At 44.5% G+C, this 14,702-nt stretch overlaps 1 protein-coding gene across 1 annotated transcript in view; it reads right to left on the bottom strand.

Annotated features, from left to right (window-relative positions):
- The window catches only part of LOC110500258 (dopamine receptor D4), a 33,051-nt gene that overhangs the window by 9,107 nt on the left and 9,242 nt on the right, over positions 1–14,702 (bottom strand). Inside the window, exons 2-5 of the mRNA XM_021577515.3 lie at positions 13,984–14,171; positions 9,714–10,045; positions 9,339–9,451; positions 3,201–3,907 (exon numbers count right to left, since the gene is read on the bottom strand). Of these exons, the coding sequence (XP_021433190.1) occupies positions 3,201–3,907; positions 9,339–9,451; positions 9,714–9,998 (1,105 nt within the window). The 5' untranslated portion in view covers positions 9,999–10,045; positions 13,984–14,171. The remainder of the gene's footprint in view (positions 1–3,200; positions 3,908–9,338; positions 9,452–9,713; positions 10,046–13,983; positions 14,172–14,702) is intronic.

The following is a 14,702-nucleotide window of genomic DNA, read 5'->3' as shown; positions in this document are numbered from 1 at the left end:
ACAAAAGTATAAATATGAAATATCCTCCTTTCATTATTTGGGTTTTATTCTACACACTGGCTATTATTTGAATGACCTCTGCCCCCAAACAAGACCAAATTTGGTTGGTCCGAACCGGACCAAATCTAAACCAATCACAGACGTCTATGTTTCATAAGTTTGGACATCAGCATAGTAGAGCTTAGTAGAACACAATAGAGTACAGAACAGTAGAATTTAGTACTGTAGAGTTCAGTACAGAACAGTAGAGTACAGTAGTGTAAAGTATAGTTCAGTAGAGTATGGTAAAGTACAGTAGAGTTCAGTACAGTACAATACATTACATTATAGTGTACAAAATTCTAGTGTGCTCTACTGAACTACACTCTACTTTTCTTTACTGTACTGTGCTGTACTGTACCATGCTGTGCGGTCCAAACTGTTATGTGACTACTATGATTTCCCATTGTAGCCAACTCAATTGCAGAAATTCCTGACAGATTTTTCGGAATTTTCCGTTACCGATTTGGTACTCATAGCTTTCATTTTACACCCAATTGGACATTCTCCTATGAACTTCACATGTTAGTGCTCATGGCTCCTTTTACATGGAAATGACCCCATTCATCTTAAGATAGATATGTGAGACAACCACATATCCCAGTCGTAGTAAGTACATTTTCTCACAATACAGAAATGATCAGCAAAGTCACTGCTAGCTAGAAAATACTATTTCTTTTTTTATGTGGGGGAGGGGAATAAGACAGATATCTTATATTAAGATACTCATTGAAGATGTAGATTTTCAGGTGTTTTCAGAAGATGGGCAGGGACTCTTCAGTCCTAGCTTCAGGGCAAAGCTCATTCCACCATTGAGTTGGCAGGACAGAGAAGAGGTTTGACTGGGTTGAGCTGGAATGGACAAGATACCAAAGGTGGCAGAATTGAGTGCTCGGGTTGGGATGTAGGGTTTGAGCATAGCCTGAGTGTGGCGAGGGGGAGTTCCCCTTGCTGCTCCGTAGGCAAGCACCATGGTCTTGTAGTGGATGCAAGTGGAGTGTGCGGAGGACTGGGTGACATGGGAGAATTTCGAAAGGTTGAACACCAAGCGTGCTGCGGCGTTCCAGATATGTTGCAGGGGTTTGATGACACAAGCGGGGAGCTCTGCCAACAGCGAGTTGCATTAGTCCAGACGGGAGGTGACAAGTGCCTGGATTAGGACCTGCACCACTTCCTGTGTGAGGTAAGGTCGTACTCTACAGATGTTAAAGGGCAAGAACCTGGAGGAGCGAGTCACTGCTTTGATATTTGCAGAGGAAGATGGTGTTGTCCAGGGTCACGCCAAGGTTCTTTGCACTCTGGGAGGGGATCACTGTGAAGTTGTCAACTGTGACGGAGAGGTCTTGGAGTGGGCAGGCCTTCCCCGGGAGCAAGAGTAGTTCCGTCTTGTCGGAGTTGAGCTTGAGGTGGTGGGCCGATATCCAAGCTGAGATATCTGCCAGGCACACAGAGATGCGTGTCACCACCTATTTGTCAGAAGGAGGGAAGGAGAAATGTAGTTGAGTGTCATCTGCATAGCAATGATAGGAGAAACCATGTGAGGATATGATGGGGCTGAGTGACTTGGTATATAGAGAGAAGAGGAGAGGGCCTAGAACCGAGCTCTGGGGGACACCAGTAGTGAGAGCACGTGGTGCAGACACAGATCCTCTCCAAGTCACCTGGTAGGAGCGGCCTGCCAGGTAGAATGCAATCCAAAAGTGTGCAGAGCCTGAGACGCCCAGCACTGAGAGGGTGGAAAGGAGGATCTGATGGTTCACTGTGTCCAAGGCATCGGATAGATCTAGGAGGATGAGGACAGAGGAGAGAGTCAACTTTGCCAGTGCGGAAAGCCTTTGTGACACAGAGGAGAGCAGTCTCTGTTGAGTGACCCGTCTTGAAGCCAGACTGGTTAGGGTCAAGAAGATTTTTCTGAAAGAGATAACGAGAGTGATGGTCAGACTGCACGCTCAAGTGCTTTGGAAAGACAAGAAAGAAGGGATACCGGTCTGTCATTTTTTATGTCAGAGGGGTTGAGTGTTGGTTTCTTGAGGAGGGTAGTGACTCTAGCCATTTTGGAGTCAGAGAGGATGCAGCCAGTGGTCAGGGAAGAATTGATGAGGGAAGTTAGGAATGAGATGGTCTGGAGAAGGGAGGAGGGGATGGGGTCAGATGGGCAGGTTATCGAGCGGCCAGACGGCACTAGAATTTCATCTGTAGAGAGAAGGGAGAAAGGGGTCAAGGTGTAGGGTAGTTCTGTGTGAGTCATACCAGTGGACTCAATAGGCTGACTGAGTGGATATTGTCTACCTTCTTTTCATAGTGGTTGACAATGTCCTCCGCAGAGAGGGGGGGGGGGGGGGGGGGGGGGGGATTAAGGAGGGAGGAGAAGGTGGCGAAGAGTTTCCTAAGGTTAAATGCAGGAACCTGAAATCTGGGTTGATAGGAAGTGGTGTTAGCAGTGGCTACATAGGAAGGGAAGGTAGAGAGGAGGGACTGAAATTATGATAGAAGTTTAATTTTAGTTTAGTTTAACTTTCCTCCATTTTTGCTCACCTGACATACTCAGCCACCGAGCAGAAGGATAGGGCAAGCCAGCCGGGAGGAAAGGGGACAGTGAGTGTCATACGATACAGAAAGGGAGGCTAGTACGTAAAGTAGATGGCCCTAGCTAGCAAAAGACAATACTAGACAACAACAAATTAAGACAAAAAAATGATTATTCTCACTCCTGGAGAGAGTAGGAGTCGTCTTGCTCTAGATTGAAACACACTGAACTGGAGCTTGAGAAGCTGGATATACTGTATACTCAGAGAAGAGGTGAAACCACTCACCCTCCAGGCACTGATTACCAAAACAGCAACAATCACAAACTGCCCTGCACTTTAATCATAGTTGATGTGTCAACAGTCAGCTGCAGGTTATGAGGTTATGTATTCTGAGTGGGAAACCCCTCATTTCCATACCCCTCCATGTTTATGTAATTAATACTTTTTAAGTTCACCGCAACCCACTGTTTCCTTACCCCAACGATGCTAAATGTCCTTTGTTGACATGATTTGTGTAAGTATTATACCTTGGAATACACATGCATGTACACACACACACACACACACACACACACACACACACACACACACACACACACACACACACACACACACACACACACACCTACCTACCAACTACAACAGGAAGGACCTTCATGGCTTTTCGCTCCCTCCCACTCACTCTGCTACTCTTGCTGTTGCGGCGCCCCCTCTTGGTGGCCTTAGCGTGGGCCAGCCCATTCTCCTTCCGGCTCCTCCCCTGCCTAGGCGGCTTCTCCGTGGGGTCCGCGTCCGAAACGCTTTCTATCTGGGTAGTCATGGGGTCGCTCTCCGCCATGCCAGCCCCCACACCATCCTGCTGCTTGCCCTCCACCCCCGGGGTCGCTGTGGGCGACGGCATCGATACGGTCGACGGTGACATTGGGCTGAGCCCTGAGGGCATGAGGTACACCACCTTCTCCTTGGCCCCCGCCCTGACCCCTGCGTTCTCCCTCTGCAGGGCGGAGCAGAGGTGCAGGGACAGGCCCCGTTTTCCTCCCCTCGTCAGCTGGGAGCGCCTCCTGCCTGAGCTCCAGCGTCTCAATCCCCGGAACATCCAGTAGTACAGGAAGAGCATGACTGGGCAAGGCACAAAGAAGGAGCACACTGAGGAGTAGACCACGAAGCTGTCGTTCTCCAGCTTGCACACGGTGGGGTCGCGGCCCGGCACCTGGTTGAGGCCGAAGATGACAGGACTGGCGACGCCCAGGGAGAGAACCCAGGTGGCCGTAATGAGGACCAGCTGCCGCAGGCTGAACTGGTTCCTGTTGTACTTCAGGGGCACCACCACCGCTATGTACCTGCAGGGACACACAAATCACATACATTTAAAATACATGGAGCACACCTGTTGTACTTCAGGTGCAATGCTGCCACCATGGCTATGTACAGTTAAAGTCAGATGTTTACATACACTTAGGTTGGAGTCATTAAAACTAAATTTTCAATTATTCTTGTTGACAAACTATAGTTTTGGCAAGTCTGTTAGGACATCTACTATGACGCAAGTAATTTTTCCAACAATTGTTTACAGACAGATTATTTCAGTTATTATTCACTGCATCACAATTCCAGTGGGCCAGAAGTTTACATACACTAAGTTGACTGTGCCTTTAAACAGCTTGGAAAATTCCAGAAAATTATGTCAAGGCGTTAGAAGCTTCTGATAGGCCAATTGACATCATTTGAGTCAATTGGAGGTGTACCTGTGGATGTATTTCAAGGCCTACCTTCAAAATCAGTGCCTCTGCTTGACATCATGGGAAAATCAAAAGAAATCAGCCAAGACTGGTTCATCCTTGGGAGCAATTTCACAGTAAAACGAGTCCTATATTGAAATAACCTGAAAGGCTGCTCAGCAAGGAAGAAGCCACGGCTCCAAAACCGCCATAAAAAAGCCAAACTACAGTTTGCAATTGCACATGTGGACAAAGATTGTACCTTTTGGAGAAATGTCCTCTGGTCTGATGAAACATAAATAGAACTGTTTGGCCATAATGACCATCGTTATGTGTGGAGGAAAAAGGGGGAGGCTTGCAAGCCGAAGAACACCATCCCAACCGTGAAGCACGGGGGTGGCAGCATCATGTTGTGGGGGTGCTTTTCTGCAGGGGGGACTGGTGCACTTCACAAAATAGATAGCATCAAGAGGATGGAAAATTATGTGGATATATTGAAGCAACATCTCAATACATCAGTCAGGAAGTTAAAGCTTGGTCGGAAATGTGTCTTCCAAATGGACAATGACCCCAAGCATACTTCCAAAGTTGTGGCAAAATGGCTTAAGTCAAGGTATTGGAGTGGCCATCACAAAGCCCTGACCTCAATCCCATAGAAAATTTGTGGACAGAACTGAAAGAGCGTGTGCGAGCAAGGAGGCCTACAAACCTGACTCAGTTACACTAGCTCTGTCTGGAGGAATGGGCCAAAATTTACCCAACTTATTGTGGGAAGCTTGTGGAAGGCTACCTGAAACGTTTGACCCAAGTTAAACAATTTAAAGGCAATGCTACCAAATACTAATTGAGTGTATGTAAAATTCTGACCCACTGGGAATGTGATGAAAGAAATAAAAGCTGGAATAAATCATTCTATCTACTATTATTTTTGCATTTCACATTCTTAAAATAAAGTGGTGAACCTAGCTGACCTAAAACAAGGAATTTTTACTTGGATTAAATGTCAGAATTGTGAAAAACTGAGTTTAAATGTATTTGGCTAAGGTTTATGTAAACTTCTGACTTCAACTGTACCTGCTGAGACACGGATCAAAGCGAATTACATAGTCTACATTTAAAATACATCAATACATACATTCAACATGGAGGGGCTTCAAACAGGCCAACACAGCAGGGAAGTACTCAGAGGACATGGTGGCTGTTCTGGAAACATTTGAAAAACCTCAAAGTTGTGCAGAGCTGTTCTGTGGTCCTACAGGTTCAAAGTAAACTTAGATATGGAGACACTGGAAGGCCACAGATGAAGTTACAATAATATTCACCTTCATTTGTAACTCCACTCTATTCCAACCCCCACAACCTGGTACTACCCTGCTTCTCATGTCTTATAAATCCAATTAATCTCAATCTATTGATTAGATACCATGTCGTATTATTACATTGTGAAATGTAATAACACCACAATGCTATAGAACCTGTCAGCCGCAAAACACTAGGGATACAACATTTAACTAGCAAGAAGTGTGTGCTGTGTGGAACCTATTTAATGCTTATTCTCTATTTTACAGTCGGTTTGTTTTTGCTTTGCCTTAGAAGCTCTCGGTCACACTTAGCCCTTAGATGTTGTTTTGGGGTAGAGTCCCCTGGGTGGTTGGCGTGAGTTTGCTTCTCTCTGTTTTGAGTAATTAGCGGGCCTTGATGAGTGGGTCGATGAGGGGGTTCCAGAGTTACGGTTCCATTAGCCTCCTATAGACCACAGCCATCAGTTAGCATTCACTGTGTGATGTCTGCTAATGGTCTCGCTACGCTCTTCTCACAGTCTGGCAGAATGCTTTGGGGGATTACTATGAGTGACAGGGCTCGCTACAGAGCTCGCTACAGATATTAGAAGGACATATTGAACTTGCAAGTTGAAGATATTGTTTTTGGTGTTTTTCAATGGCTCTCTTTGTTACTTTCAAAAGTGGGAATAAAGGGTACACCCAGGGTATTTCTTGAAGAAACTTTTTGAAGAAGAACTTGCGTTATCAATCTTTTCCTAATAATTCAGAGATATTGCGGTAGTTCTTTGCAATTCTTTGTGAACTCAAATCATACTGGAGACTGCCCAATGGGCACAGCATGTCATTTCAACATGAATAATTGGGTAATAATTGGTTGACACGTCGATCTCACCCACTCAAAAAGACAGCCAAAAGCTAGTTGAATATCCATTGTGTCATCACTACGCTTTCAACCATCTAAAGGCACAAACAAATTCTAATGCCAAACAATGTCTGATTTGTGTGTCACGGATCTCGCCGAAGATGGTGCCTCTTCCTGTTCGGGCGGCGCTCGGCGGTCGTCGTCGCCGGCCTATTAGCTGCCATCGATTCCCTTTCCGTTTGTTTCTGTTTATTGGGTTTAATTGGGTACACCTGTTTTGAGTTAGTGTTTGTTTGTAGGCTATTTAAGGGCACTAGGCCCGCTGGGTATTTGTGCGGGCTTGTTCTCTGTTATTTGGTGTTGGTGTATTAGTGTGATCTATATTTTTCCGGACAGTTTTAGTCCTTTGTATTTTGGACGGGTTGTTTCAGGCGCCCTTGTGTTTCGCATGTCCGTGTCTCCACTGTCTTTGGAATAAAATATCCACGTACGGAATTACCTGCTCTCGGCGCTTGACTCCTCCACTCACCATTCATAGAAGTCGTAACATTGTGGTTTATTTATAGAAAAGATTATTGTGTTATCACTGTGCATCATAACCAAATGACCTGGATTGCAGTTGAGATTGCATTAAAAGTACACGGTGCAAGTGACCAATGCCGTTCGAGATTCTGCACAGATTATTACAGAAATTGTGATCATGTCCACAGACCTGCGACGACCTATCCATGCTATTTTGAATATGCACACTTTATATGATTACATAAGAACACATTCATAGTTACAGTAACCTCAATGTGGCCATGGATGTGTTACTCATTTTAAAGTTACATTCGTTTCTACGATAGCCTTAACTTTAGGCTATTTACTGTATTACAAATGTAATATTGAATTGTGTTTGGTTGTCAACGCAATCAAATATCAACATTATCTTCTGCTTGGATAGTTCCATTTGTGCCACTAACTTAGTCTGGCTTTAATTCTAGTTAAAAACTTAGTTTTAAGTCAAAGATCAGAACTAAATAAAATCAAACTTTTAAAACACTTTCAATAATGTTTGTTTTGATGTCATCTTATTCTTTAAATTTGATTTTGATTGAGATGAAGACGTGAATCCAACATATCAGTTATTCATTTGTAGACAAACTGGAATTAAAAGGCAGACTAAGGCAGTGGCTCAAATAGAACTAGCCAAGCAGTTTGAACTTGTTATCAGTATAAAAGACACCTGTCCACAACCTCAAACAGTCACACTCCAAACTCCACTATGGCCAAGACCAAAGAGCTGTCAAAGGACACCAGAAGCAAAATTGTAGACCTGCACCAGGCTGGAAAGACTGAATCTGCAATAGGTAGGCAGCTTGGTTTGAAGAAATCAACTGTGGGAGCAATTATTAGGAAATGGAAGACATACACGACCACTGATAATCTCCCTCGATCTGGGGCTCCACGCAAGATCTTACCCTGTGGGGTCAAAATGATCACAAGAATGGTGAGCAAAAATCCCAGAACCACACGGGGGGACCTAGTGAATGACCTGCAGAGAGCTGGGACCAAAGTAACAAAGCCTACCATCTCCCTGCTTAAGCCAGTACATGTCCAGGCCCGTCTGAAGTTTGCTAGAGAGCATTTGGATGATCCAGAAGAAGATTGGGAGAATGTCATATGGTCAGATGAAACCAAAATATAACTTTTTGGTAAAAACTCAACTCGTCATGTTTGGAGGACAAAGAATGCTGAGTTGCATCCAAAGAACACCATACCTACTGTGAAGCATGGGGATGGAAACATCATGCTTTGGGGCTGTTTTTCTGCAAAGGGACCAGGACGACTGATCCGTGTAAAGGAAAGAATGAATGGGGTCATGTATCGTGAGATTTTGAGTGAAAACCTCCTTCCATCAGCAAGGGCATTGAAGATGAAACGTGGCTGGGTCTTTCAGCATGACAATGATTCCAAACACACCGGCCGGGCAACGAAGGAATGGCTTCGTAAGAAGCATTTCAAGGTCCTGGAGTGGCCTAGCCAGTCTCCAGATCTCAACCCCATAGAAAATCTTTGGAGGGAGTTGAAAGTCCGTGTTGCCCAGCAACAGACCCAAAACATCACTGCTCTAGAGGAGATCTGCATGGAGGAATGGGCCAAAATACCAGCAACAGTGTGTGAAAACCTTGTGAAGACTTACAGAAAACGTTTGACCTCTGTCATTGCCAACAAAGCGTATATAACAAGTATTGAGATAAACTTTTGTTATTAACCAAATACTTATTTCCCACCATAATTTGCAAATAAATTCATTAATCCTACAATGTGATTTTCTGGATTTTTTTTTCTCATTTTGTCTGTCATAGTTAAAGTGTACCTATGATGAAAATTACAGACCTCTCTCATCTTTTTAAGTGGGAGAACTTGCACAATTGGTGGCTGACTAAATACTTTTTTGCCCCACTGTAGATCAATTCTCTAGTGGGAGCCAGGAGGTGCTGCCCAGCCTATAGTTTTTTTTTCTTCTGATAGTGTGTATAACGTTGAAGATCTGACATTGTTTTAAAGGTACAAATTCAAGGTTTATATACAAGGTTTCCATATGTTGAAATGTGGTTACCATGAGGACATAATCCTGTTGTAGAAATGTCTCTCTCAAAACAACAGTTAATTACTTTTTTTCAAATCCAATGTATTTTCCACGTATATTCCACGTCACAATATGTTGACAAATTACATTGAAACAATGTTGATTCAACCAGTTTGTGCCCTGTGGATGGACATGTGGTGTTGCTATGTTTCAGAGTCCAGTGTACCGTAACTCGACAGGTTAGAGAGGACAGGTGTGGTATTGAAAACTAGTGTGACCTGACAGCCATGTGTTAAAATAGTGTTCAGGCGAAGTTGAGACAGAAGGACTCACCTGTCCACACTGATGGCACATAGGTTGAGGATGGAGGCAGTGCACAACATGACGTCCATGGTCATCAGAGCATCACAGATGTATGTGCTCAGGGTCCAGATACCACCCAGGAACTGGGACACACAGCAACAACAACAACAACAACAACAACAACACATGGTTAACAAGTTGTCAGTCCTGTCAGCGGTGGACTTTAAACTACGAAGAGACAGACAGGGCAGGTAATTGAACAAAACAACATGTATTTGGGTATGTGTACGTGTTTCTTCAATTTAAGAGGTCATGGAGGGAAGGTCAACTTACACACGCGCACACAGATACACACATAAATACACACACACATACATACACACACACTCTCCGCTCCTCCCTCACCTCAGAGTAGACGTAGAGGGGCAGCACCAGTACAGCCAGCAGTAGGTCGGCCACAGACAGGCTGATGATGAAGTAGTTGGTGGCAGTCTTCAGGGAGCGCTCAGTGAGCACGCTCAGACACACAAGTACGTTGCCCAGGATGATGATCAGGATGAGGGGCACGCCCAGCACCAGGGCAAAGTAATTGTAATCATACTCTTCCCTCTGGCCCAGGACCACCAGCCCCCCCTCAGTCAGACCCTCTGGGGTGGCATTGCTGCTGGGTGACGTCGTCACGTTGACCATGTCAATTATGGAGGCCCCGGGCTGCACTGTCGCTCTGAAGTTAACATCTAGGGAGGAGGCGAGAGGAGAGTGTTTACTGTGGTGTGTGTGTGTGTGTGCCTTCAGTAAGTATTCACACCCCTTGAATTTTCACATTTTCACATTTTGTTGTGTTACAAAGTGGGATTAAAATGTATTTAATTGTATTTTTTTATCATCAATCTATACAAAATACTCTGTAATGTCAAAGTAGAAAGAAAAATGTGAACATTTATTAAACATGCAGGAAAAATAAAACATAAATATATCTCAATAAAATAAGTATTCAACACCCTGAGTCAACACTGTACATGTTAGAAACACATTTGGCAGCGATTACAGTTGTGAATCTTTGGGTCTCATCAAGTCTCTAAGAGCTTTTCACACCTGAATTGTACAATATTTGCCCATTATATATATATTTTTTTATTCTTCAAGTTCTGTCAAGTTAGTTGTTGATCATCATATGGAGCGGCATGTAACCTAGTGGTTAGTATATTGGGCCAGCAACTGAAAGGATCTAATCCCCGAGCTGACAAGGTAAAAATCTGTTGTTCTGCCCCTGAACAAGGCAGTTAACCCACTGTTCCCCGGTAGGCTGTCATTGTAAAATAACAATTTGTTCTTAACTGACTTGCCTAGTTAAATAAATAAATAGAATAAAATTGCTAGACAGCTATAGCTCTTGCTATAGATTTTCAAGTTGATTTAAGTCAAAACTGTAACTAGGCCACTCAGGAACATTCAATGCCATCTGGTTAGCAAACTCCATTGTAGATTTGGCCTTATTGTCTTGCTGGAAGCTGAATTCCTCTTCCAGTGTCTGTTGGAAAGCAGACTGAGCCAGGTTTTCCTCTAGAATTTTGGCTGTTCCTTGCTGTGTTACATTTATTTTTATCCCCAAAAAACTCTATAGTCCTCGCAAATGACAAGCATACCCAAAACATGCAGTGGTTAAGGGCGCTGTACTGCAGCGCCAGCTGTGCCACCAGAGACCCTGGGTTCGCGCCCAGGCTCTGTCGTAACCGGCCGCGACCGGGAGGTCCGTGGTGCGACGCACAATTGGCCTAGCGTCGTCTTATAGGGAGGGTTTGGCCGGTAGGGATATCCTTGTCTCATTGCGCACCAGCGACTCCTGTGGCAGGCCTTGCACAGTGTGTGCTAACCAAGGTTGCCAGGTGCACAGTGTTTCCTCCGACACATTGGTGCGGCTGGCTTCCGGGTTGGATGCGCGCTGTGTTAAAGAAGCAGTGCGGCTTGGTTGGGTTGTGTATCGGAGGACGCATGACTTTCAACCTTCGTCTCTCCTGAGCCCGTACGGGAGTTGTAGCGATGAGACAAGATAGTAGCTACTAAAAACAATAAAAAATTGGATACCACGAAATTGGGGAGAAAAAATAAAAAGTAAATTTCTTTGCCATATTTTTTTGCAGTATTACTAAAGTGCCTTTTTCCACATGTTAATATTTTAGAATATTTGTTATTCTTTACAGCCTTCTTTTCACTCTGCCATTTAGGTTAGTGTTGTGAAGTAACTACATTGTTGTCATATCACAACCATTAAACCCTGAAACTGTTTTAAAATCACCATTGGCCTCATGGTGAAATCCCAGAGCGGTTTCCTTCCTCTCCAGCAACTGAGTTAGGAAGGACGCTTGTATCTTTGTAGTGACAGGGTATACTGATACACCATCTAAAGCGTAATTAATAACTTCACCATGCTCAAAGGTATATTCAAAGTCTGTTTATTTTTTTATTTTTTTTTACCATCAACCAATAGGTGCCCTTCTTTGCGAGGCATTGGAAAACCTCCCTGGTCTTTGTGGTTGAATATGTGTTTGAAATTCTCTACTCGACTGAGGGACGTTACAGATAATTGTATGTGTGGGGTACAGAGATGAGGTAGTCATTCAAAATCACGTGAAACACTATTATTGCACACAGAGTGTGTCCATGCAACTTATCACGTGACTTATTTAGCACATTTGTACTCCTGAACTTATTTAGGCTTGCAATAGCAAATGGGTTAAATACTTATTGACTCAATGCATTTCAGCTTTTTCGTTTTTTATTCATTTGTAAACATTTCTTAAAACATAATTCCACTTTGACATTATGGGGTATTGTGTGTCGGCCAGTGACACAAAATATCAATGTAATCCATTTTACATTCAGGCTGTAACACAACAAAATGTGGAACAAGTCAAGGGGTGTGAATACTTTCAGAAGGCATCTGCATAGGAAGGGGAAAATGACTAGGCAACAGGACAGATAATAGACTGTAGCAGCAGCGTATGTGGTGAGTGTAAAAGTGTGTGTGTGTGTGTGTGTGTGGTGTCAGTATGCATGTGTGGGAGTGTTGTGTGTGTGGGCATATTTAGGGTGTGTGTGTGTATGTGTGTGGTGGGGTGTCAGTGTAAGCATGTGTGAATGTGTGGGTAGAGTCTAGTGTGGGTGCGTAGAGTCAGTGCAAGAGAATTAGTGCAAAAAAGGGTCTTTGCAGCTAGTCCGTGTAGCGATTTGATTAGCTATTTAGCAGTCTGGTTTAGTAGTCTTGTGGGTAGAAGCTGTTCATGGTCCTGTTGGTTCCAGACTTTATGCACTGGTACTGCTTGCCGTGAGGTAGCAGAGAGAACAGTCTATGGCTTGGGTGGCTGGAGTCTTTGACAATAATTTGGGCCTTCCTCTGACACCCCCTGGTATAGAAGCCCTGGATGGCAGAGAGCTCGGCCCCAGTAATGTACTGGGCAGCTTGTGGTTGGGTGCCTTGCAGTTGCCGTACCAAGCGGTGATGCAGCCAGTCTAGATGCTCTCAATGGTGCAGCTGTGGAGCTTTTGAGGATCTGAGGGTCAATGCCAAATCTGTTTGGCCTACTGAGGGGGAAGAGGTCCTGTTATGCCCTCTTCACAACTGTGTGGGTGTGTGTCCATGTTCATTCTTTAGTGCTCGCCCCTTTATTTCCTGTATTCCACAATCAGCTCCTTTGTCTTGCTGACGTTAAGGGAGAGGTTGTTGTCCTGGCACCACACTGCCAGGTTTCTGACCTCCTCTTTATAGGCTGCCTCATTGTCATCAGTCGTTCCACAATTGTGTCAACAGCAAACTTGATGATGAGGTGGGAGTCATGCACGGCCAAGCAGTCGTGGGTGAACAGGGACTACAGGAGGGGACTAAGCACACACCCCTGAGGGGCCCTCGTGTTGATGGTCAGAGTGGCGGATGTGTTGTTACCTACCCTCACCACCTGGAGCTGGCCCATCAGGAAGTTCAGGATCCAGATGCAGAGGCAGGTATTTAGTCCCAGGGTCCTGAACTTGGTGATGAGCTTGGAGGGGACTATGGTGTTCAATGCTGTGCTGTAGTCAATGAACATCATTCTTACATCGGTATTCCTATTGTTCAGGTGGGTGAGGGCACTGTGGAGTGCAATAGTGGATCTGTTAGGGCGGTATGCGAATTGGAGTGTGTCTGGGATGATGGTGTTGATATGAGCCATGACCAGCCTTTCAAAGTGTTTCATGGCTATAGGTGTGAGTGCTACGGGGCAATAGTCATTTAAGCGGGTTACCTTAGCATTCTTGGGCACGGGGACTATGGTGGTCTGCTTGAAACAAGTTGGTATTACAGACTGGGTCAGTGATAGGTTGAACATTTCAGTGAAGACACTTGCCAGCTGATCAGCGCATGCTCTTGAGTACCCATCCGGGTATTCCGTCTGGCCCTGTGGCCTTGCTAATGTTAACCTGTTTAATAGTCTAACCCACATGTAATCTGTGATAGTGTGCAAGTCCTGCCATATCTGTCGAGCGTCAGAGCTGCCGTAGTAGGATTCGATCTTAGTCCTGTATTGATGGCTCGTGAGAGAGAGAGCGTGCATGTGTATGTGTGCATGCAAATCATGTCCATCAATACAGAGGGAAGTGTGTAATCACATCACGCCCTCACAACCCTGATAGATGTTCCTACCTTCATGAAGTGAGGCCGGGAGATGCGCAGAGCGTGATGTGTGTCCTGACCACTGGTTCTAGACGCAGTGTGTTTAGCGTGTGTGTGTCAGCCAACTGCTTCGCCTCGCTGAGACCCGTGACAGCCATGTTTTACAGAGATGACTCTTCAGTCATGCTCATCTCCCTGAGTGACATCACAGATCACACCTGCCAGGGAAGAGGAAGAGGTGGGATGTAACAAAAACACATTTTCTTTAACCCACTTCTGCTGCAACTCAGTAGCCCAAAGTGACCTCTGCTATTTTTCATCCAAAGTGATGGTACAGTAGGCATCTGTGTTTTTACATCAGTGCGGATTAAAGGAAAACTCCACCCAAAAACGTTTGGTATTTGTTTCATTAGTCTATTGTTGATGTATTCCCAAACTGTTTTGCATGTCAAGCAATTCAGTTTTCAAGATATGTAGGTTTCAAAATACAGGAATCAGGCCCGTATGATGCATTTTGCTCTCGTCAGCCAGTTTTAGGAAAGCTTTCTAAGGAAAGCTTATTACTATTCCCTCTTTCGTGTCATATTTTTAACTCTAGCTATAATTCAGATTTCATCATATGCAGCCTCTCTCCCTGTCGTATTGTTGTTTTTGTGTGTTGTTTTGCATGTTGTTCTGAAATAACGCATCTTGTTTTCCTACAGTCTCCCCACTGAGCGTGCTCCAGATCAGAGCATTTTTTTCCTGTG

Source organism: Oncorhynchus mykiss, chromosome 21 (assembly GCF_057628025.1).
Source record: "Oncorhynchus mykiss isolate SJ-2025 chromosome 21, ASM5762802v1, whole genome shotgun sequence".
Lineage (NCBI taxonomy): Eukaryota > Metazoa > Chordata > Actinopteri > Salmoniformes > Salmonidae > Oncorhynchus > Oncorhynchus mykiss.
The sequence above is the reverse complement of the archived record's forward strand: the minus strand, read 5'-3'. Positions and strand labels throughout refer to the sequence as shown.